The 26,555-nt window shown below is 36.8% G+C and overlaps 1 protein-coding gene across 4 annotated transcripts in view; it reads right to left on the bottom strand.

Moving 5' to 3' along the window:
* Positions 1 to 26,555, bottom strand: part of TMEM245 (transmembrane protein 245) — a 103,618-nt gene that overhangs the window by 58,738 nt on the left and 18,325 nt on the right. For 2 of the 4 annotated variants that reach the window (XM_007178239.2, XM_007178242.2), the window contains exons 4-8: positions 21,551 to 21,667; positions 18,730 to 18,954; positions 17,400 to 17,569; positions 14,513 to 14,536; positions 9,340 to 9,444 (exon numbers count right to left, since the gene is read on the bottom strand). In XM_007178239.2, coding sequence (XP_007178301.2) covers positions 9,340 to 9,444; positions 14,513 to 14,536; positions 17,400 to 17,569; positions 18,730 to 18,954; positions 21,551 to 21,667 — 641 coding nt within the window. The remainder of the gene's footprint in view (positions 1 to 9,339; positions 9,445 to 14,512; positions 14,537 to 17,399; positions 17,570 to 18,729; positions 18,955 to 21,550; positions 21,668 to 26,555) is intronic. The other 2 variants (XM_057548631.1, XM_007178240.2) reach the window with 2 other exon arrangements.

Here is a 26,555-nt window from a genome sequence, read left to right on the forward strand (position 1 = left end):
CATACAAGGGAACTCCCATAAGGTTAACAGCTGATTTCTCAGCAGAAACTCTACAAGCCAGAAGGGAGTGGCACAATATACTTAGGGTGATGAAAGGGAAAAAACTACAACCAAGATTACTCTACCCAGCAAGGATCTCATTCAGATTCAATGGAGAAATTAAAACCTTTACAGACAAGCAAAAGCTAAGAGAATTCAGCACCACCAAACCATCTTTACAACAAATGCTAAAGGAACTTCTCTTAGTGGGAAACACAAGAGGAGAAAAGGACCTACAAAAACAAACCCAAAACAATTAAGAAAATGGTCATAGGAACATACATATCAATAATTACCTTAAATGTAAATGGATTAAATGCTTCAACCAAAAGACACAGGCTTGCTGAATGGATACAAAAACAAGACCCATATATATGCTGTCTACAAGAGACCCATTTCAGACCTAGGGACACATACAGACTGAAAGTGAGGGGATGGAAAAAGATATTCCATGCAAATGGAAATCAAAAGAAAGCTGGAGTAGCAATACTCATATCAGATAAAATAGACTTTACAATAAAGAATGTTACAAGAGATAAGGAAGGAAACTGCATAATGGTCAAGGGATCAATCCAAGAAGAAGATATAACAATTATAAATATATATGCACCCAACATAGGAGCACCTCAGTACATAAGGCAAATGCTAACAGCTATAAAAGAGGAAATCGTCAGTAACACAATAATAGTGGGGGAATTTAACACCTCACTTACACTAATGGACAGATCATCCAGACAGGAAATTAATAAGGAAACACAAGCTTTAAATGACACAACAGATCAGACAGATTTAATTGATATTTATAGGGCATGCCATCTGAAAACAGCAGATTACACTTTCTTCTCAACTGCACACGGAACATTCTCCAGGATAGATCATATCTTGGGTCACAAATCAAGCCTCGGTAAATTTAAGAAAACTGAAATCATAACAAGCATCTTTTCCGACCACAATGCTATGAGATTAGAAATCAATTACAGGGAAAAAAACGTAAAAAACACAAACACATGGAGGCTAAACAATACGTTACTAAATAACCAAGAGATCACTAAAGAAATCAAAGAGGAAATAAAAAAATACCTAGAAACAAATGACCATGAAAACAGGACGATCCAAAACTTATGAGATGCAGCAAAAGCAGTTCTAAGAGGGAAGTTTATAGCAATACAATCCTACCTCAAGAAACAAGAAAAATCTCAAATAAACAATCTAACCTTACATCTAGAGGAACTAGAGAAAGAAGAACAAACAAAACCCAAAGTTAGCAGAAGGAAAGAAATCATAAAGATCAGAGCAGAAATAAATGAAACAGAAACAAAGAAAACAATAGCAAAGATCAATAAAACTAAAACCTGGTTCTTTGAAAACAAAATTGATAAACCTTTAGCCAGACTCTTCAAGAAAAAGAGGGAGAGGACTCAAATCAATAAAATTAGAAATGAAAAAGAAGTTACAATGGACACCTCAGAACTACAAAGCATTGTAAGAGACTTCTATAAGCAACTCTATGCCAATAAAATGGACAACCTGGAAGAAATGAACAAATTCTGAGAAAGATATAACCTTCCAAGACTGAACCAGGAAATAACAGAAAATATGAACAGACCAATCACAAGGAATGAAATTGAAACTGTGATTAAAAATCTTCCAACAAACAAAAACCCAGGACCAGATGGCTTCACAGGTGAATTCTATCAAACAATTAGAGAAGAGCTAACACCTATCCTTCTCAAACTCTTCGAAAAATTGCAGAGGAAGGAACACTCCCAAACTCATTCTACGAGGCCACCATCACCCTGATACCAAAACCAGACAAAGATACTATAAAAAAAAGAAAATTACAGACCAATATCACTGATGAATATAGATGCAAAAATCCTCAACAAAATACAAGCAAACAGAATCCAACAACACATTAAAAGGATCATACACCATGGTCAAGTAGGATTTATCCCAGGGATGCAAGGATTCTTCAATATATGCAAATCAATCAGTGTGGTACACCATATTATCAAATTGAAGGATAAAGACCTTCAATCATCTCAATAGATGCAGAAAAAGCTTTTGACAAAATTCAACACACATTTAAAATAAAAACTCACCAGAAAGTGGGCAGAGAGGGAACCTACCTCAACATAACAAAGGCCATATATGACAAACCCACAGTAAACATCATTCTCAATGGTGAAAAACGGAAAGCATTTCCTCTAAGATCAGGAACAAGACAAGGATGTCCACTCTCACCACTATTATTTAACGTAGTTCTGGAAGTCACAGCCACAGCAATCAGAGAAGAAAAAGAAATAAAAGGAATACAAATTGGAAAAGAGAGTAAAACTGTCACTGTTTGCAGATGACATGATACTATACATAGAGAATCCTAAAGATGCTACCAGAAAACTACTAGAGCTAATCAATGAATTTGGTAAAGTTGCAGGATACAAAATTATTGCACAGAAATCTCTTGCATTCCTATACACTAACAACAAAAGATCAGAAAGAGAAATTAAGGAAACAATCCCATTCACCATGACAACAAAAAGAATAAAATACCTAGGAATAAACCTACCTAACGAAGTAAAAGACCTGTACTCAGAAAACTATAAGACACTGATGAAAGAAATCAAAGATGATATAAATAGATGGAGAGATATACCATGTTCTTGGATTGGAAGAAGCAACATTGTGAAAATGACTATACTACCCAAAGCAATCTACAGATTCAATGCAATTCCTATCAAATTACCAATGGCATGTTTTATAGAACTAGAACAAAAAATCTTAAAATTTGTATGGAGACATAAAAGACCCCGAATAGCCAAAGCAATCTTGAGAAAGAAAAACGGAGCTGGAGGAATCAGACTCCCTGACTTCAGACTATACTACAAAGTTACAGTAATCAAGACAATATGGTACTGGCACAAAAACAGAAATATAGATCAATGGAACAGGATAGAAAGCCCAGAGATAAACCCACACACCTACAGTCAACTAATCTATGACAAAGGAGGCAAGGATATACAATGGAAAAAAGACAGTCTCTTCAACAGGTGGCGCTGGGAAAACTGGACAGCTACATGTAAAGGAATGAAATTAGAACATTCCCTAACACCATACACAAAAATAAACTCAAAATGAATTAATGACCTAAATATAAGACCGGACACTATAAAACTTAAGAGGAACATAGGAAGAACATGCTTTGACATAAATCACAGCAAGATCTTTTTTGACTCACCTCCTAGAATAATGGAAATAAAAACAAAAATAAACAAATGGGACCTAATGAAACTTAAAAGCTTTTGCACAGCTAAGAAAACTATAAACAAGACAAAAAGACAACCCCTCAGAATGGGAGAAAGTATTTGCAAACGAATCAATGGACAAAGGATTAATCTCCAAAATACACAAGCAGCTCATGCAGCTCAATATTAAAAAAAAAAAAACAAATAAACCCAGTCAAAAAAATGGGCAGAAGACCTAAATAGACATTTCTCCAAAGAAGACATACAGATGGCCAAGAGGCACTTGAAAAGCTGCTCAGCATCACTAATTATTAGAGAAATGCCAATCAAAACTACAATGAGGTATCACCTCACACTGGTTAGAATGGGCATCATCAGAAAATCTACAAACAACAAATGCTGGAGAGGGTGTGGAGAAAAGGGAACCCTCCTGCACTGTTGGTGGGAAGGTAAACTGATACAGCCACTATGAAGAACAGTATGGAGTTTCCTCATAAAACTAAAAATAGAACTACCATATGACCTAGCAGTCCCACTACTGGGCATATACCCAGAGAAAACCATAATTCAAAAGGACACATGCACCCCAATATTCACTGCAGCACACTTTACAATAGCCAGGTCTTGGAAGCAACCTAAATGCCCACTGACAGACGAATGGATAAAGAAGATGTGGTACATATATATAATGGAATATTACTCAGTCATAAAAGGGAATGAAATTGGGTTATTTGTAGAGATGTGGATGGACCTAGGGACTATCATACAGAGTGAAGTAAGTCAGAAAGAGAAAAACAAATATTGTATATTAACACATGTATGTGGAATCTAGAAAAATGGTACAGATGAACCAGTTTGCAAGGCAGAAATAGAGACACAGATGTAGAGAACAAACATATGGACACCGAGTGGGGGTAGGGGATGAATTGGGAGATTGTGATTCACATATATACACTAATATGTATAAAGTAACTAGTAAGAACCTGCTGTATAAAAAAATAAAACAAAATTGAAAAATTAATAAATGTATTAAATGTATTGAGCACATGGTTTATCTTGGTGAGTATTCCATGTTTACTTGAAAAGAACATGATTCTGCTCTTGTCAATTAGGTCAAATTGCTTGACAACGTTTTTCAATGCTTTTATATCCTTACAAATTTTCTATCTACTTATTCTGTCAACTATTCCAAGAAGAGTATTAATGAATCCCCAACTATAATCATTGATTTACCTATTTTTCCTTTTAATTCTGAACATTTTGCTTCATGTATTTTATATTTTAAGATTTTATTTATTTATTTATTTATTTATTTTGGCTGCGCCAGGTCTTAGTTGCAGCACGCGGGATCTTTTGAGGCATGCGGACTTCTTAGTTGCAGCATGTGAACTCTTAGTTACGGCATGCACACGGGATCTAGTTCCCTGACCAGGGTTTGAACCCGGGCCCCCTGCATTGGAAGCACGAAGTCTTACCCACCAGACCACAAGGGAAATCCCTGCTTCATGTATTTTAGAGCTCTAGTGTTAGAACACACATTTGTAATTTTTTTATCTTACTGCAGTATTAACTCTTATCATTATGAAAAGTCCTCATTTGTCTCCAGTAATATTTGTTTTAACTACATTGTCTGATATTAATATAATCACACCACATCTCTTATGTTTACATTTTGCTTCGTATATCTTTTTTCATCCTTTTACTATCAATCTTTTTGGTTCTGAATTTAAAGTATATCACTTATAGATACCATTTAGTTGGAACTTGCTTTTTCGTATCCAGTCTGAAAATCTGCCTTTTGTTTAGTTGCCTCATATTTAATATAAGCACTGATATGACTGGATACAGATCTGCCATTTTGTTATCTGCTATCTGTCCCATCTCTACTATTCCTCCTTTATTGCCTTCTTTCGTGTTAAGCAATTATTTTTTTAGTATACTATTTTATTTCCCCTAAAATTTGCGTTATTTAGTAGTTGCTGTTTATCTTAACCTTATCATACCTTTAATTTATCACAACTTACTTCAAGTTAGTATTGACTGACTTCCAGTAAAATATCTATAGGAACCTCATACCAGTTTCGTTCCATTTCCCAGTCCTCTTCTTCATGCTACGGTTATACATACGTAACTTATCTACATATACTATAAACTCTACAATACAGTGTTATAATTTTTCTTTAAATAGGCATATGTTGTCCAAACAAACTGAAGGAGAGGGAAAAATATAACTTTTATATATACTTATATATTTACCAAGTGCTCTTCATTTCTCCCTTTGGATAGAGTTATTTCTAAAGTAATTTCTCTTCAGTCTGAGGGAACTCCTTTAGCATTTCTTATAGTACAGGTCTCATTATTAACAAATTCTCAGTTTCAGTTTATCTAGAAATGTTTTTATTTTGCCTTTACTTTTAAAGAATAGTTTCACTGATTATAAAATCCTTAGTTGACTACTTCTTTTTCCCCAAGACTTTGAATATGTCATTCCAACGCCTCCTCGGATTCACTGTTTGAGAATTAACTCATTGTTTTGTTGTTCTCCAGTGTGTGATGTGTAATTTTTCTCTTGCTTCCTTCAAGATTCTTTGTCTCTCTGTTTGGCTTTTAGTAGCTTGACTATGATGCTTCTAGGTGTGATTTTTTGTTTCTGTGTATTTATTCTACTCAAGGTTTGCCAGGCTTCTTGGATCTGTTAATGTTTTTCATGAAACTTGGGAAGATTTTGACCATTATTTCTTCAAGTATTTTTCAACTTTTTTTTTCTTTTCACTTTCTCAGATGCCAGTTACATGTCTGTTAGGTTCTAACAGAAACGTTGATATTGTCCCACAGATCTCTGAGGCTCCAATATTTTTAAAATTTTTGTTCTTCAGATTGGATGCTTCTACTGATCCTTCTTCAAATTCACTAGTTTCTCTTTTCTGGATTGCAAATCTGCTGTTGAGCCTATCTAGTGATTTTTCATTTGTTATTGTTCTTTTCAGATTCAGTTCAGTCTAGGATTTCTATTTGGTTCTGTTTTATAGTCTCCATTTCTCTGCTGAGTCTGCATTTGTTTACTCATTATTAGCATACTTTCCTTTAATTCTTTGAACATATTTACAATAGCAGCTTTGAAGTCTTTGTCTGCTAAATCCAACATGTGGACCACTTAAGTGTCTAATTCTTTGGGGTTGTTTCCCCTTGAGTCACATTTTTCTGTTTCTTTGTACATCTAGTAATTTTGGGGTAAGAATTGGATGTAAAAAAATTAGTTGTAGGGACTTCCCTGGTGGTGTGGTGGTTAAGACTCCGTGCTCCCAATGCAGGGGGGCCAGGTTCAATCCCTGGTCAGGGAACTAGATCTCACATGCATGCCGCAACTAAGAGTTCACATGCCACAACTAAGGAGCCCACTGGCCACAACTAAGGAGCTCACCTGCTGCAACTAAGACATGGTGCAAATAAATAAATAAAATACATTTTTTTAAAAATGTGCTGCAGCAACTCTGGATTCTGTTTTGTACCTCTGAGAGCTGTTACTTTGTTTCAGTAAGCAAATAACTTATCCATAATCAAACTGCAAAGTCTGTCTTCCCTGTCATTAATGTCTCTGCTCAATGTCTTTTATTTTTTGAAAAGCCTAAGGGTTTCCCCTAGATCTGAATAGCTTAACAGACAGCAAATAATTTTGGCAGAAGTTATGCTCAGACACTTCACACTAGGAAGCTTCATCCTCTGCAGCCTGAGATGAGTGAGAGTTGAGAAATACAATCAAAGGCACAATAAATTTTCAAATCTCCCAGGCTTTCAATATTCACAGGACTCCTTGAGGTCTCACATATACCAGGTCTAGAATGTGTGATTTATTAATCTCAGCCCTTCTATGGCTCTCTTGCTTCCAGAATCTCCCCCTTTAATTCACAGCTTCTCTGTTGCCAGTCCCAAACCAAATCCACCACCTCCCATAAGAAAAGCTGCAGGTTTTTGCTGCTCACGCCAGGCAGATGAGGATAGGTAACTCCAAGCAAGAAAGTCACAAACTACATGTTTTTACCAGCTGTGGTAGCAGTTTTTCATGAGCAAATACTCCTCAAATTATTGCCTAACTGGTCATTTTCCAATGCCCTGATATGGTGTTTATAGTCATTTTTATACCATTTTATCCTTGCTTTAGGTAGAAAGATATTACCTGACATCCTCACCCTGCTATTACCCCAAGATATATCAGGAAAATGGAGGCAAAAAGGATTTTCTGACAGACTGGATGTGGACATAAAAGAAAAAAAGTAGTCAAGAATGACCCTGAGGCTTTTCACCTGAGCAAGCAGAATGAAGCTGTCACTTACCAAAATGGGAAGACTGTGAGAAGAACAGACAAGCAAGGGAGGTCTGGAATTCAGTTTTGACATGTTACATCTGAGATGTCTATCAGACATTCAAATGGATACTGTCATGGTGTTTTAGAGAATTATCCTTTTATTGGTTGGGAGAATGAACTAGATAACCAGTAAATTTCCTTCAAAAGCTCAGTTTGCATGAGTCCTAGACCACAAAGAAGTGGTTCAGTAATACTTGTTATGAAAGTTCAGGGAAGCAAAAGCTCACTGAAGCATGGGATGAACAAAGAAAAAGAACTTGAAAGATGAACAATTGAGATGGGCAGGCAAGAAGACCCTACTCAAAGGGATAAGGAAGGGAAAGTGGAATAGAAGAAGAGAGAGGAAAAAGAGAAAAAAGGAAAACGGAAGACCATACTGGCGAAAGATTTCTCTAAGAACTAGGAACTAGATTTCTCTAAGAACAGGTTTAGGTGAAATATGACAAAAACAAAGAAAGGTCTCTAAACAAGGCTGCAGAGTCTAAACAAGTGACTACACGATTAAAATCCAAAGAACAGATAAAAACTGCATTGAAACTGAAACAGGTACAGAGAGAGCAGGTTGATAAGATCAGGGCATACTGAGGCTAAGAATGACTGAGAACAGGACTTGCAAGTGGAAAGTCAAATAGCAGGAAACAGTGTAATCCTTTAGTAAACTGCTGCATATTAGATTATCTACTGATAACAGGTACTACCATATCTCTACAGCACTACAGGAAAATTTTTCATATCCATGATTTCATGTAAGTTTCACAATTCCTGGAAAACATATAAAAATCTGGGATGCAGAGTTGAGTAGAGTCAATATAAAGATTAAAATAGATTATAAAAGTTTTTTAAACAGCCCGTAAGAGACATCACTATAGAGAAAATTTTAGCTGCACTTTGGAGAATGATTTTCTTTGATGAAAGCGGGGTGATATGGACTAAATTTTTGTATCCTCCCGAAATTTGTATGTTGAAATCCTAATATCCAATGTGAGGTAGGGCCTTTGGGAAGTAATTAGGTCATGAGGGTGGAGCTCTCATGATGGGATTAGTGCCCTTATAAGAAGAGACACATGTTCTTTCTCCCCACCATGTGAGGACACAAGGAGAAAACAGCCATCTATAAACCAGGAAGAGGACCTTTACCAAGAACTTGACCATGCTGGCACCTTCATCTGGGACTTCCAGCCTCCAGAACTGTGAGAAATGTCAGTTGTTTTAGGCACTCAGTCTATGGTTTTCTGTTACAGCAGTGCAAACTAAGAAGGGGGAGAGGAAATGCAAGCTGGAAGGATCTGGAAAGCAAGAAATATCCTAATGGTAAATCAGCAGAAAAACCAATGAGACATGAAGGAAAGGAATTGAATTCTGATCTAGGAAACAGGATCTACACTAGAAGTCATGAGACCAGATCGTAGTTCTCCTATTGACAGAAGAAGCCACTTTTTCCTCAGTATCTTAATTTTTCATCTGCATTTACCTCAGAGGATTTTTATGAAATAAATAAAAATGCACATTAAAAAATATATTAGGCAAATTCATGGCAAAACTAGTAATACAAAAATCATAAATACTTTAACTGTTATACATACTTATAAGCAAAGTAATATTTCCCATGCCTGCATCTGCTAGCTTCTTATCTACACAACAAATTCTAACAATTAAGAGTTTATTAATGATAACAGTATTGTTGTACTCTACCTTTGCAGTCAGGAGTAGGGCTAAAAGAAGGGTTCCTATCACTAACAAAAATATGATGAAAATGCTAATTATTTTGTCTAACATCTTCTCCAGCCAGATGATCATCTGCACAGAAACGAAAAAGAGAATTAGTTATCTTCCAAACACAACTTAATAAAAACACATATGTATTCAAACATCATGAAGACAAGATATTCAGCATTGCAAAGCAAACTATGGCATAATGATTAAAGCAGGGAAAGCTATAAACCACTTTAGAAAGTTAAGTGACAATATTAATTACCATTGTTGTTTATAGAAAGAGTTTATTATTGTCATATCTAAGAAAAGGCAGTCAGTTTGAATATAAACTGTATCTATGCTTGGATTCTCACACTGTGGTATATTTACCTTTCAAATTATAATTTACAATCTGATAAATATTCTAAACAAAATAATGACAATCCATTAGTGACCTCAAATCTCATGAAATTTTACTGTCAATTAGCAAATACAGATGACTTTAGAAAAAGTATGACTCTTACAGTACAGGTATGTCCTAAATTATACAGATAAAATAGGAGCAAATTAAAATGGGAATTACATTCAAACTATTTTTTCCCTTTAATGTCACTAGGGTTATAAAAGCAGTAAGAATAAAATCTAATGTTAAGGTAATAATAAATACTAATTTCAGAATAATAGTTACCCTGGGGGCAAAATGGTTGGGAAGTGGATGCACAAGCAGGGAGGGGGTACACAATAGGCTTCAACTGTATAGGTAATATTTTGTCATGCTGGAAGATAGGCATGTGGGTGCTCTTCTTATCTTTTTATATTTGAAATATTTCATAATAAAATACTTTTAAAAATATGATATTCCAACTTGACATTTCTATTCTTTTTAAAACATAAGCTTTATGACAAATTGTAATTGGCTGTAAATAAAGAATAATCATTAAAGTAATGGTTATTCCTTAATCAATAATTAAAATTATGCTTTCCCTAAATGCTACTTGACGTTCTATTTTGAGTATAACTTCTCTCATCTTTCACAATCACAAATAATCTTACATTTATATAAATTTTTGTTTTGAGATTATATAATTCTGATAGATTTCTAGAATTCCTGCCATGCAAAGCTACCCATTTAACATTTCAAAAATACAGACTGACGACTGAAATACCACATTGCACCCCTCAGCTCCAACATGAGCATTGCTGAATAAGTTACTCTTAATTTAAATATTATGTTCTCCAAACAGTGAGTTAAACATCCAAGAGCAAAAAAATGGTGGTTAAAACAACATGCCTTCTAAAACATTTATTTTCCACTCAGTGATTATAAGCTTGCATCTCCTTATCTTTCATGAAGCACACTGTCATTAAGAGATCAATGGTACAGTGAACTCAAAGATAAAAAGTGCATCTTTTATCTTGGCAATTACAGCTTCAAACGGAAGAGTTAATTTTCAGTGCATGCTACCAAAGCATCAAAGACAATGCAGAGATTAAAAAAAGTAATAACAGGTTTCTAAGATATGGAAGGTCAGAGGTCATATTTTGAATGTTAAGTTCTAAAACCAATGAAACTGAAAAGTTTCACGATCAGAAACTAACTCCACATCTAGTTCTTGATACAGTTCCTGAGGAAAGAGCTAGTGTTGTATTACTCTTCTTTGTATCTCCAAAACCTAACAGTGCACGGCATGTGGTAAAAGCTCAGTTAATACATATTTGACTAGGCAAGATAAGTAAAATAATTTCAGAATTAAGACCGGATTTGTATTCACAAGTTATGATTTCTGAAAATAACTTAGGAGCCTCAATTTTTTTTAGAAAAGTCATATCCTGAAATATGTTAACATAAATGATGTTTTATTTGGAAAGTATGAATATCTAAATTTATGTCTGGGTATTTTTAACATATAAAACATGGAATATTCACAAACACGTTATGTACAACAACATTACAAAAGTCAAATTTTGTTTTTAAGCCAGGGTAGAATTTTCCTATCACAAGCCTATACCTAAGGCTTGGAATAAGAGGCACCTAAATAAAGATTTATTTTCAAGAGATAATACTGAGAGTTAGATGTTTTGTTCAAAATTTAAAATACAGGCAGACCTTGTTTTATTTTCCTCGTTTCCAATTTACTGTGCTTTGCAGATAATGTGTTTTTTTTTTTTACAAAGTGAAGGTTTGTGGCAACCCTACATCGAGCAAGTCTATTGGCACCATTTTTTCCAAAAGCATTTGCTTATTTTGTGTCTCTCTATCACATTTTGGTAATTCACCCAATATTTCAAACTTTTTAATTATTATGGTATTTGCCATGGTGATTTGTAATCAATAATCTTTGATGTTACTACTACAACTCACTGAAGGCTTAGATGATCGTTAGCATTTTTTAGCAATAAAGTATTTTTAATTAAAGTTTACAGTTTTTTAGACATAATGCTACTACGCACTTAATAGACTACAGTATAGTGTAAACAAATTTTATATGCACTGGGAACCCAAAGAAAATCATGTGACTTGCTTTATTAGCAATATTTGCTTTACTGGGGTAGTCTGGAATGCAACCCGCAATACCTCTGAGGTGTGCCTGTAAATCAAGTCATTTAAGATGCTCAATACATACGCAAAAAAGTTGGGACGGGGGGGGGGGTGGTTCTATTCACATGACAGCCAGCTAAGATATAAGGTGAGAAAACACGACGAAAAGGAAGACAGCAAAAGCGAAAGAGAGCACAAAGAGTGGGAAAGAGAGACAGGAAAGACTTAAAAACGTGAAGAACTAAGGACCAATCGAGAGGAAACAAAATGGACAGAAAACTTATGGAGGAAAAGAACCCCCTGAAAGAGTGAATGGAACAAGACTCATAAGGAAACAGCAACTGATAGACACAGAAAGAGAAACATGGTCAGAGGAAGCAAGGGGGAAGGGGAAGAGGAAGGAGGAGAGAATTCGTAGAGAAATGCCAGTGGCGCTGTCCCATGAGGCTCATCCTGTTCTGTGGTCCGCTTTGGGCAAAGGGAATCACACCACCTGTCAAACCCTGCCCTGCTCGTGGAAATTGCACAGTCATCTAGTAACTTTCCCAGCCTTCAACACCAAGAGAAATTATTTCAGATTTTACACTTTATTTTCTAAAAGTGGAAGGGGAGTAATTTTAAAACAACATTCTTGATGTTTCAAGTATAAATGAAGGGCAAGTTTTTTTTTTTTTAATGTAGCAATGTCAGTAAATTTATAGTTATACCAAAAGACACTCTGAAACTGGCCCTATTTATCAAACTATGAAGGAAGTGTCATTCCACTACTGAGTTTTCTATTTCGTTATTCTGGACCTGGAGGTTTTTATTTTGCTTTGTTTTTTTTAACCAAATTCTAGTAGTCTTAGTGCAAATAATAAATACTAAGAAATAAAACAATTAAGTCTTAAGAAACAGTTACATTTCAATTAATCAGAGACATGTCTCTCACCCTCACTTCTCTTGAATTACTGTCTACTTCACTCCACTTGAACTTGGAATACCAATACCCAATGCTGCACATTTTCTGACCTTGGGTGAAATGTAACAAAACAGACCTCAACTTATTTACATGCTTTCCTCAGAACTTAAAGCAGTTACTCCTACTCTACACCAATGCTTTACCTACACTACATGGAATCACCAAAGAAAAGGAAAAAGTAACCTATCTCTTAGGAATCTTTTAAAACTAACTCACAACCAGTCAGCTATGAATTAGGTAACCTAACTCATTTAGTCACCAAAGGTTAAATCAGATTGAACCTAATGACTTTATTTTTTTTCTAAAGTCTTTATTGAATTTGTTACAATATTGCTTCTGGTTTATCTTTTGGTTTTTTGGCCATGAGGCATGTGGGATCTTAGCTCCCCAACCAGGGATCGAACCCACACCCCCTGCATTGGAAGGCGAGGTCTCAACCACTGGACCGCCAGGGAAGTCCCTGAACCTAATGACTTTAAATCTCCTTTCTCTCATCTCTAGAGGACAATTTCATTTCAATATACACAAATTGGGGAAATATATAAAATCACCTACTTTAATCAAAGTAAGAAAATGTAACTTATATTTGCAGCACTATCATTTGCCAAGGATTGAGCTCATTTACTCATACCAGTTTTTTAGAGAGTGGAGGTATACATAGCCATCTGTGTATGTGTGTTTGTGTGTAGTGGTGGTGGTATGTGTGTGTATTTACTTATTTCACACACTGCTTATTCTCAATCCAACGTTTAAAAGTGTAAGTATTGTCAAGAGTCTCCCCTTTCTTGTTTCAACAGAAAGAATGAAACCCTATCTTTACACCCAAGAGTCACATTTTGATCTATTTCCAAGAGGTACCACATCTTTCTTAAGGCCTGCTGTATTTTCACTGAAGATTTTTAAGATCTTATTGTGTTTAAAGACAATACACATGAATGATGTCATCTTTTGCTATCTGCTCTAGGGATCTGATGATATTAAGTCAGAACTACTGTATGTGGACGATATATCAGAGCTACAGCACTCCTAATATATCTGCATTAGCCTTTATTGAAGTTACTGAAAATTCCATGCTGATCATGTGAGGCATTGACCACAGATACCTCACACTTTGGGAAATACATAAAATTAGATATCATAGGCCATGACTACAATCTTTTGTAAGATAAAAATAAAATTTTGGAATACTAGTTATTAAAAAGGACAACATATAACATTACCAGCCAAGAGAATCAGACAAATATTTCACAAATTTATATTTTTAAAAAATTATTGTGTTATTTATAGCAAAAGTAGCCATAACGAGTTCTCTTTCCTTTTTAGTAACTTCTGCCTAGTGTGCTCTCACACAACAAAGGAGATTAGAGTATCAGACTGGGTCACATTATAGAGCTAAAAAGGAATGGAAATCACAGTGGACAAAAGGACTACAAGACAGAACTTACACACACTTGGGCAAGGAGATATCATCCACATCCTAAATAAATAGCTTTGAGTTTTTAGCAAATTGTACTGTGACAATATTAATGCTTCATGACCTTCCATAGCTTATAATTAGAACTTTAAAAACAAAAACTTAGTTTGACATATGGACAGAAACAGGGTGAGAACGGAGATTTGGGGGGAAGTTACAGAATTCAATAGTAAAAACCAAAATCCGGGTGTTTGTTTACCTTCTTATTTAGCCAGTGCCAGAGCTTGAGGATAGGGGGTAAGGTGAGAGAGAGAAGATAAGAACAGTGGCATATCATTAGAGAATACAGTAATAGCATGAAAAGGAAAGAAAAGAAAATCACTGAGAGCATGAGGAGGAAATTATCTCAGACAAAGGAAAAACTGGAAAAAAAAATTGTAATGCATTAACAAAGTTTTTAAATCAAGTGAATATAGTAGTCCTTTAAGATACACGATTGAAATGATGATAACCACAAGCTTTGTTGGCAATTCAATAATTAAAAATACATAAAAATAACTTGAATGCTTATAGGCTTGAACTTTCACACCAAATTCCAAAGATCAAAGTGATAATTAAGATTTTTCACATAGCATGCACCAAAAGGATTTTCAGTCCCTGTATAAACTAATTTATGTTCATATACTACATTTTCATTGAACTTTGTAGTTATAGCTTTATAATACTACTTATTTCATATTTCCTACAGTAAAACATTTCAGTGCTCATTTGGAACAGTGAACACCTGGCAAAAAAGCAGACATATCTAAGATTCTGATCAGATTTGGTGCATTTCCTTCCATTTCCAATTTTTTAGGCACACATTTTTCTACCATATATAATATCCTTTTTTTCACATAAACATTATGTCATCTACACCTCACAATATTTAGCACTATAATAACTCATGCTGATTAGTGGATACATAATCTAAAAATCGGTAAACATAAGATTTAAGGCATTATTAGTGACATAAGAAGCATAAAAACTAAGACGCATAATTTCATCAGAGTGACTGTAAATGCTCTTTGCAGAACTTTCCCTAAAGTACACCCAATATATGTTTAGACACATACTTAAAACAATCTCCTGTATATGGATCATTTCAAAAACACTGGTCCAATCAATTGAAATGAAACAGAAAAATAGATTTATTCCCCAAAGCAGGAGCCCACATATATTATTATACTACACAGAACATAATTTTGACATCAATTATAATTAAATATTCAGTTTGAGACAGCCATTTATTCTGGTATGTATTACATATAACAGAAAATGCTAGTTTTATTCATTTTACTGTCTCTCTTCTTTAAGAAGGACAGATTGACATATAAATTAGAATAAAAATGAAAAATTTTTTACAAGGCTACTCCATAACAAATACTTTTTGACACCCCTGGAACTTCAACTGACACAACTGTAGAGTTTTCCTAAATGAAGGGTTCCAAATACAAGTACATGGGAACACTGAGAAGGGGATTCAGTTTCTATCCCATCCCATAAGACAACGCTTCACCTTAATCAGGGAGATGTGATAAATATGTTGAAATTTTTGTGAGAAGTTTTAGATTCTTTCTTATTTAAAAAATTGAAAAAACTTAATAAGAACACAATAGGCAAATTACAAAAGAAAAATATAAACAGCCAATAAGCAAATAAAAGGATGGTCAACCTAATTTTTATTTTTAAAATTTTCAAATTAAAACAACACTGAGATAACTTCTTTTTACAAAACTAAAATGGACTTTTTGTTACACTATAACATCCAGTATTAGCAAGAGCTCAAGGAAATGGGCATTCTCACATGTTGCAGTGGTGGGAATTAAAACTGGCAAACTTTCTGGAAGACCATCAGGCAATATGTAAGAAAATGTATCCCCTGCATCTCCTTCAACTTCCTCCCCCCTCACATGAACTCCAGTCACTGTTCTCATCTATATCTACATTTGCTTCAACTAACAGTGTTTCTCAACCATAAGTCATGGATGGACCTGTTAAAGGAAGCAGTCACCAGCCCTGTGATGAAGTCCAGGTTGCACAGCGTGGCACACAAAAAGGCCTTCGTGATCCAGTCTCACCTGACCCTCCAGCCTTGCCTCCCGCTAACTACCATTTCACATATCCCAGCCATTGCCATTTTCCTGGTGTTCCCTAAGAACTCATGCTATGGGAGTCTCTGTGCCCTTGCACTGCTCCATCCACCTGCTCTTCTCGCCATATCTACCTAATAAACTCCTGCTTGTGCTTCAAAATTTGCTCTGGCATCACCTCTGCTGCAAAACCTCCCCTCTCCCACCGCTCTCCGACAGTGAGTCATTTCTTGCTCAGTACTACCACTGTACCCTGTACACACTTCTCCTCCCCAAATTACAACAATAGCTTAACACTTACATAGAGCTTACTGTGTACCAGATCCTGATCTAAGAATTGTACATATATTAACTCATTTAATACTCACAACCATTCTATGAGGTATACCTGCTATTATACTCATTGTATTGGTAAGAAAACCAAGGCACAGAAAGGTTAAGAAACTCATCCAAGGTCACATAGCTAATAAGTACAACAGGGATCTGAATCCAGAGTTTGAATTCAGAGCCTATGCTCTTAACCACTAAGCCTCTGAATCTAACTCGGCCTCTAAATTTTAAAGGATTGCTGTCTCCCCACTAAACACAGCTTCTGTACCTAGTTTTCCAGGATTCATCTGATTTTCCCTAAGACTGAGCATAATATCTGACACATGAGAATTTCCCCAAAAATATTCACTGAACTGAGTCACCACCTGGCTATATAATTTTAGGCAAGTCACTTAACCCCTCTAGATTGCAATTTGGTCCTTATAAAATGAGAGAGTTGAACTAGGTGCTCCTTGTCTCCCATTTTTAAGACGTAAAAATACTAACACAATACTTACTGAAACTAAATCTATCCCATCCTTATATAAACCGTAATTCTAAACTTTAAATTTCATCATAGAATTAGACATTAAATGTGCTATCCACAAATAAAACATAAATACCAATATACCATAAAATGGAACATTTTAGACAATGAAATACATAAACCCCATTAAAATAGCTCAAGTTCTTAAAATACAATACCTTGCTATCAACTTTTAACAAGAATTTTCCAAGCCCGATAATTGGCCACGGTGCCAGGGCTTCCTGCCGCTCCTTCAGGAAGTGCTCTATAGCCTGCCACCACACGGAGCAGCGCTTCTCCAGGAAGTTCACAACGCCAAAGTGAATAACAAGCTTTTTTAGTATCCATACTATAAGGAAGATGAGAAATACACACATAAAAAAGATAGAGATTACAAGTTTTGACATGAATAGTTTCCTCAATTTCATATAACTTCCTAAAACAGTAAAGCTAGTGCTAAAATACAGTTTTGTTTTTTTTTAAAGGAGGAGGGAGAGAAGAAAGTTCAAAATATTCCAAATTGGTGTAATTGGGACAATTTTCACAGAATCCCCACCCACCTATATCCCTCCTTCTCTGTGAAGTCTTAATCCTTGAAGGGGTCAGGGATTCACAGCCTATATAAACATAAGATACCCTGATCATGAAGATTTCAGTGACTATGATCTTGGCCCCTCACGCCTTACCCTTCCAGGGTAAAGAATACTAACCCCTGACATGTCCTAATCTCTTCGGCTATTATAGCTGCTCTGGCCAAATTTTGTTCTTTTCCTTAGATGTTTGATGTTTAGTGACCAGAGAAGTATAAGGTATTCCATACGCATCATGATTATACCACTGCAGGGCAACATTTTCATTTGTGTTTCTACTTCTCTACTCAATGCTGCTCTGTACATCTGAATCTTTTACCGGGGTTCGGTAGAGAAGCAGGGTGAGTACGAGCAGGGCTGTCACAAACAGCTGTGTACTATGTAACTTCAGTGGGAACCACGCAGACTACAATGTGAAAGTACCCCTCTGCAGGTGGGCAGTGTGGTGGCCCTTCAAACGGAGGTTAAGCCTTCTGTTAAAGGCCAACTAAGAAGGTGGAGGGACCAGAAGGAAGTGCTATTTATCTGTGAGGGTTGCCTTGAAGTTTGGACCCTAGATAATGGATCCCAACCACCATAATTTCCCTAACTCAAGGGGGTTCTGTGTCCTTAGTCCTGGCCTCATAATCTAACAGTTCACAGTTTACTATTTTGAACCATGAGGTCAGCGTTACATGCCAATTCAACAATTCCTTCATCAGCATTTTTAAATCTCTGGAGAGGTCCTAGGAAAGCTCCCATGGTCTCAAGAATAAGACCAGGGTAATTATAGTTGTAAAAACTTCTAAGGAGCCACCTTGTTCACAGCCTGCTCTCCCTTTTTATTTAAAAAGACAGTAAAGTTATCTCAAACACAAAAATCCAAAAGGTAAAGAAAAAAGTCTTCAAAGGCAAGACAAGATCATAATTAACCAATTACCTGCAATAGGCACTGGCAGCAACTGTACAATCCACAGGTTCAACCAGATCTGGACTCCAACAATGGCCCAAAGGAGAGACACAAAGTAGATATCGCTAGTTTTCTTCTTTCTAAGAAATGTTCCAACTTCAGACCTTTGTCTGCCCAAGGTGGGTGAAGGGGAGGAGGGTGAGGCAGATGAGGACAGTGCTGGAGGGGGTTCTCCTCTGTCCATGGTTTCTGTCCCTGAAGAGGGAAAGAAAAAAAAAAAAAAACACCCACATATTAGTCCACATTAATAAACAGTAATACAGAGCAATTAGCTAGGCTATCCTAGTTTAAGCTCTCAAAATGTATTCTGACAGTATGATTACATTGGGTTAAAAAAGAAAAAAAGACTTGGATGTATGCTTGCATATGCAATGAAAAAGGTATGGAGAGGGACTTCCCTGGTGGCGCAGTGGTTAAGAATCTGCCTGCCAATGCGGGGAACACAGGTTCAAGCCCTGGTCCGAGAAGATCCCACATGCCGCGGAGCAACTAAGCCCGTGAGCCACAACTACTGAAGCCCGCGTGCCTGGAGCCCATGCACCACAAGAGAAACCACTGCAATGAGAGGCCCAAGCACCACAACGAAGAGTAGCCCCCGCTCACCGCAACTAGAGAAAGCCCACGCCCAGCAACAAAGACCCAATGCAGCCAAAAATAAATAAATAAATTTATAAAAAAAAAAAAAAAAAAAAAAAAAGGTATGGAGAATTAATGCTGTGTTTACATCTAAGGAAATTAAGTTTTTTGGGGAGTAGGGTTGAGTATGAGAAATGTTTTACTTTTTACTTTATACACTTAACATTGGGCAAGTTTTTTTATGACATATATATATATCATTTATATTTTTATATCTATCATTTAGACAAAAAACTGAAGAAAAACACATGACAAAGTAACTGAGAATCATAATTAGCCCATGAAAATTACCCAAACCATATAAAGCAACAAATATTAACATACAGAATTCTTTATTTAAAAATTCCTCCTCTTTTAACTTTATAGTAGATGTATTTATGTATATTTCTGAAACAATACGGCTTTTCAGCGTCATTTTACCTAAATGGAGCCAACTGCTCTTACAAGAACGAGCCAGGGATTTGCAGCATATCTTTCTCTTAGAATTAGATATGAAAAATGACAGACTGCTGGGGAAGAGGAATTTTCAAATACAGATATCACACTAAATTATTTCACGAGGCACTGTTTTCTAACAACACGACTACTATTACATTTCACTATTACTCAGAATATACCATGATGATGGAAATGCACAAGATCTTAAAACCTGCATTTTGCCTTCCATAAAAAAAGTTAATGATAAAAGTATACCATATTTCTTAAAGTCTAGGTAAAAAAAAAACCATGAACACCCCTAATCTCAACGTCCTATTTGCCCCATTGTCTTTACATATTTTACATAGTTGTATCATGTTCCACTTATGACCTTTCCCACTTTCTCCCTTCTGTTGAATGTCGGCTCCAGGAGAGCTAAGACCCTGTCTATCTTGCGCTCCCCTCCACTGATTTCCTTGCACACACAATAGTGCCTGACGTATGGAACGTACTCACTAAATATTTGTTCTAACAATGCCTTCCCTGTTATTTCATAATTTTCATAAGTAACCACACAGTAGTCTTCTGAGCATTATGTCAGAATTTCCTTAGTGTTTCTTTTTAATGTTAAATGATTAGTTGTGAGTACATTTTTACTACTGATGTAACTAGCACCATGGTAAGTCAGCCCACCTCACCAGAACATTCTACCCTGAGGTTTGGGGCTAAAGCGCAAGCTAATTATAATATGCTTCTGTTTGACTCTACTCTCTGAATATCTTCCAAATTTGGAAACTTCACGTTGGTGGATGTGGCAGATATTTAGAAGAACAGTAAGTCCATAACTAAAACATCATCCCCTTTCCACTTTGAAAACATGATTCGATGTGCAAGAAAAATAACGTTTTCCTACTACCCCAAATGCCTTTTTCTTAGCCGATCCCTTCTTTTAAGACTTCTCTGAAGTCCCTTCTTCAAAAATAGCTCATGAAAAACATTCCTTAACTCCCAAACCTCTGGCACTAACGGACCTCTTGGCACAGACAGGGAAGGCCTTTTACATTCCTGAATCCTGTGCAAGTACAGTGTGACTTTAAAGCTGGTATAAACCTACCAGCTGGATCTTACAGGAGCTTTGCATGCAGAACAACCAGAGGGCTCTGTTTTAAGGGAAACAGTCAATATACTAACAGCATGAGGCATGCAAAGCAAACTTTGAGAAGAAAAGCAAGAAATGCCCGAGAAATGAATGACTGGAAGATGGAAAATAAAAAACAAAAGAAAGAGCTGGAGAAAGGGAACAACAACAACAAAAGCAACATAAAGAGTCAGAGCAAAATAGAACAATGGAGGAGAACTGACAGTTGCAGAAGAAATGGAAAATAAAAGGACTAAGTAGGAGAAAATATGGACAAAGGTAAATAGGACCCTAAGAAGAGGAAAATAACACGAAAGGAAAGTGAGAGAGAATAACAAAAGAAAAATAAGAAAAGCACTTTAAAAAAAAAAGGAAAGAATGAAGAATCAAGAAACCTAAGAAGATAATTAAATGTATGAAAAAAAGTGATATATGAGAACAAAGATGAGAAGGAAAAAAGTGTATAAATAGGAACCAAAGAGAAAAATGAAGGACCAGTAAGTAGCATTTTGTGGTGCTAATGTCTTTCTTAATTTTATATTCTACATGTATTTCATTTTCCGGAATATTTTGAAGGCACTCCTTCACAACGTCAGTCACCTGCAGGCTGGGGAGAGGGCTGGTCCTCAGTGCTCGATTCATACCCTGTGATGGAGATGGCCAAGGTTGCTAGAGTAGAAGCTGCCATGGAGATAACTTGCCCTGGTAACTCTGCTCCTATAAAACAATCACGCATTTTTTAAACTTTTCAAAGGCAATGGACAAAATGGGAAATAACCTGCAAACTGAAACATACTCCTAAGTTTTCAACAGCAATATAACAAAATGGTTATCACTGACCCACCAGACCAGTGGTTCTTCGCCAAGGGAGAATGCTTAAGAATCAACAGGCTACTGTACAGCACAGGGATCTCTACTCAATACTCTGTAATGACCTATATGGGAAAAGAATCTAAAGAAGACTGGATATATGGATAACTGATTCACTTTGCTGTGCACCTGAAACTAATGCAACATTGTAAATCAACTATACTCCAATAAAAAGAAAAAAGAAAAAAAGAAAAGCAACGGGAAAGTCTGCTAAAAATGCAGGTTCCTGGACTCTCTGTGTATCTCTCTCATTTGGGAACTTGATGCTGGTGCATGTGGCAGATAGTAGATATATAAACGTGGAGTGCCACGCTTATATTTTTTTTTTACTTCACAGGTTAATTTTACTGCGCATCTCTGTTGAAACACACTGCCACACCAAGTCCGTGAGCTTCTTGAATGCAGACTTACTTTCCTTTGTATTACTAGCTCCTAGTACAGCATGGAGCAGCCCACACTTGCTCTCAATAACAACATTCCACGAGTGAATATGCAAATGTATGGGTATCATGCAAAACCATATATAGTTGATCCTTGACCAACACGGGTTTGAACCGCGCAGGTCCACTTATACGCAGATTTTTTTCAATAAATATAGTATCTGTATTTTCATCTTACAGATCTTTAAATTAACTAAGTGCGGGGAAAAGTTTTTGTTCGATGAGAGATCACAACATGCGGAATCAAAAGAACTAGGATTTGAATTCTGATTCTACCCAAACTGTTTCAGCTTTCTGCCCTTGCGTGAGTCATTTATCAATTCCTTTGTTTCTGAGGCAGAGACAGGAGCTCACAGATTTTTGACTGCATGGGGGAGTCAGTGCCCCTAACCCTGACATGGTTCAAGGGTCAACTGACTATCTATAAAGTACATAATTCAGCACAGGCGAAATCCACCACTTGAAAATCTAAAAGATCATCACTACCCTGTTTCACGTTACAGGTTCTCATATTAAGTTCCTAATAGGTAGTAAACCAAGTTTAACCATTTGCACGAGATTCAAAAAAACATTCACTGGTCAATGAGGTCTGTCTATAATGGTCAGCCTTTAATTTGCTATGGCAGACAACACAGACTAGCTCACACAACACCTCATTCTAGTGTGCTTTCTTGTGCCCTAGAGACTGGAAAGCTAAGGATTGTATTTCTTGGACTCCTTTGCAGCTACAGTTCCACATGTGATACAGCAGAACACTTGTGCAGGCAAGCCTGTGCAGACTTGGAAGCCCTAAGTGACTCACTGTAATTTGGAAGCTCTCATGTCAAATACAGTCATATGGTTTTTCTGCAGGTACTTAGCAGAACTTCCAGAGGTTATGCTGTCTGATCTCCAACTTTGTGGCAAGCAGCAGCAGCTGTGGCACTTCTGCTCAAACAGTCCTTTGGTGTCGTTGAGCATTTCTCTTGGTTGCGTTGCTTCTGCATGTCAGATCCAAGCTTAATTGTCTGGTCCTTCCAAAAATTCTGTATGTACAAATTCTTTATGCTAACCAATACCTCTTTCTATTTAGACTAGCTGGCATGGATTCCACTGTCCAACTGAGAACGCTGAGTGTTCTCAGTCACCAAATCACACGTACACCCACACGCATGCAGCTGGGACCTTTGGGTAGGCCACTATTCAATGTGACAACATAAAGCTCTGCCAAGCCAATGAAAAGAGCCATGACCTTCGGAAGGTTAATGAATTACAGCTTCAGATAAACTCTGCACACCCAACAAATTCAAGGGCTGGCCATCTTCTAGAGGTAAGCAGGCCAGGGGTCTGAGATGGCTCTTTGGTAGCCTCAGCCATCAGGATCAAGCGCGCTCATCTTGCTCAGTCATATCCTATCCCTCCTCTAATAAATGCCTCTGTAATCTGAAAGAGGTTTAATTTTTAGGCAATCCAAGAGAAACTCAAACTCGTGATCTGGGAAGAGAGCATAAGCTAGATATCTGGATTGGAACCTATTCTCCTGGCCTAGGTATCTAAGGTGCTTTTTTGATGCCAGTAAGAGAACAAGGGCTGACAGAAAAACACAGTGTCTTTCATGTCTTACATGTTTCCATTACTCACTGTACTGAATGCTGGGGATAAAAACACAGACCCTGCCCCCATGGAGCTGAGTGGAAGAGACAGATACGAATTAAAGAACCACACAAATAAACGAATGTATACAAACTGTGATTGCTATAAAGGAAAAATACTGGGTATTTTATGAGCTCCTAACAGAAGAAATCTGACTAAGTCTGGAGAATCAGGAAAGGCTTCTCTTTAAGAAGTAAAAATGGGGACTTCCTGGGCAGTCCAGTGGTTAAGACACCACCCTTCCAATGCAGGGGGCGTGGGTTCAATCCCTGGTCAGGGAACTAAGATGCCACATGCCATGAGGAGTGGCCAAAAATAAATAAATAAATAAAATGGGGTTTTATTAAAAAAACAAAAAGTTTCCCAAATGATTCCTTTAAAAAAAAAAAAAAAAAGAAGAAGAAGAAGTAAAAATGAAGCTGACATACAAAGAATGAGGAGGACTTAACCAAAGGAAGGTAAGTAATAATATTTTGGATGATGGAAGCAAATAGGAAGGCTGTAAGTGAAGAAACTGGCATGTTAAAGACAGTGAAAGGTCAGTGTGTTTGGAACACAGTAGGAAACTGGTATCAAATAAACAAGGCTGGAGATGGTAAGACAGATGATGCAAGTCGCAGAAGACCATAGTAAGGACTTTAGTCTTTATCCCAAAAGGAGTAGGAAAGCACTGAAGAGTTTTAAATAGGATAATATTTTTTTTTACTGAAATGTTACTGAGATAATTGTAACATCACATGCAATTGTAAGAAATAATACAGAGAAATCCTGTGTACCTTGTATCCAGTCCCCACCACCCCGCAATGGTAATATCTTTCAAAACTGCAGTACGTTACCACAATCAAGAGTACCAGCATGGACACAAGATACAGAACAGTTTCATCACTGCAAAGATCTCTCATGTTGCCCTTTTATGACCACATCTCCCCACTCTGTAAATAAATAATCAGTTTTGAGATATAAAAAGATCATTCCTACTGTTTGGTCAAGAACAGATTAGAGAAGACCAAGAGTAGGTAGAGGGAGATAAGTTATTGCAGTATTACAGGCAAGACATGATGACAGCATGGTCTGCAGTGGTTAACAGGAAAGATGTTGGGAAAGCGGCTGTATTTAAGAGACATGGAGTAGTCAAAGTGGACCAGACTTGGTGACAAAACAATAAAGGGTTCAACAATGCCCCCCAAGTTTCCAGATTATGATCAGACAGAGAACATGTAGGGGAAATGGATGAAGATTTTGGGTATACTGAAGTTCTTTTTAGACTTCCAAATAGAAATTTAAACACAAACTGATTACATCAGAGACCAGAGAGGTCTTAGGTTCCTGTGCGCCCACAAGAGATTTCTTGGGTTCCACTCAAGAGAAAAGGTTGGGAACACCTAATGACTAATGGCCTGGGACAGCACAGTAAGGTGGGGAAGGGGGAGGCTTCCAATCAAAATTCAAAGAGACAAAGTATTCTCTCATATAAGAGTAAAGACTAGTTCAGGGTCCTCAATTACTAAACCTACCTCTTCACAAGTAATTTAATGAAGTGGTAACTTATCCTTGAGAGGGTCAGAGAAAGAAGTCCCCTGATGGTTAGGTAGCTCCAAAATAACAAGATCATTTTATAGCTCCTCAAATACGGGCTTTCAGTTTGGCTGCATTTTGGCTTATACTTCTAAACTCCCACTGCGCATTCATTCATTCACCAAACAGGTGACTGGGATGAGAGACTAAGTTAAGACCCTAGTCTCAAGCTCAGTCTTATACTTAAACTATCAGTTATGATTCAGTATGTTAAGAGCTAATGTAGATATAAGTGTAGAATATTTGGGGAGCACCGAGGATAGAAACCTAACCCATGCCTGGGAGAACAGGGAAGAGTTTCCAAAGGGGCTATCTGACAAGAATGGTAAAAGATGCCATCCTTTAAATCCATTTAAGCAAGTTAGTCAGATAAAAAAGACAGAACAAGTTTATCTTGGGGAGAAAGGAAGAGGCTGGTATCTTAGAGGACAGAGGTAGAAAAGTTTTCCAGAAAGACAAAAAAGCAGGTGTAAAGACACAAAGGCAAGAAAAAGCAGAGCGTGCTGTTCAAAGAACTCTAGGAAGTCGAATAAGGATGAAACACAGGGTGCAATGGTAAGAGTGGAGAGACAGGAGGAAACAGAGGGAGAATGCGACCAGAGGATGGAAGGGCTCATATTTACTATGCACAGGGGCAGTACAATTCAGTGGTTGGAATCACAGGTGAGGAAACAAGACTGCCCAGGTTCAAATCTCAGGTCTATTTCTTACTAGTTGGATGACCACAGGCAGGTTACTTAGGATCTAGATGCCTTAGTCTCCTCAAGTGTAAAATGCAGCATACAGAAATTCCTAACTCACGTGAGAATTAAGTGAAACAATACATATAAAATGCTTAGAACAATGCCTGCTGTGTAGGACTCAACAGAACTTAGCTCAATAAATGATATTATTATCACCATCATCTTTATCAAAACTGTTGGCTTTGACAGGATAAACTATAAGCACAAGCCACTAGCACTCCTACAGTATTTGCCTGTACCTCTCATCCCCTCCCTGCTCTGTATTACAGCCGTTTCCCTAAGTCTTATCCTTACATTTTTAGATATCCCCTCAGGGCTGTGTAAAACATCTTACATACAGTCATC

This window comes from Balaenoptera acutorostrata, chromosome 6 (genome assembly GCF_949987535.1).
Source record: "Balaenoptera acutorostrata chromosome 6, mBalAcu1.1, whole genome shotgun sequence".
Taxonomy (NCBI): Eukaryota; Metazoa; Chordata; class Mammalia; order Artiodactyla; family Balaenopteridae; genus Balaenoptera; species Balaenoptera acutorostrata.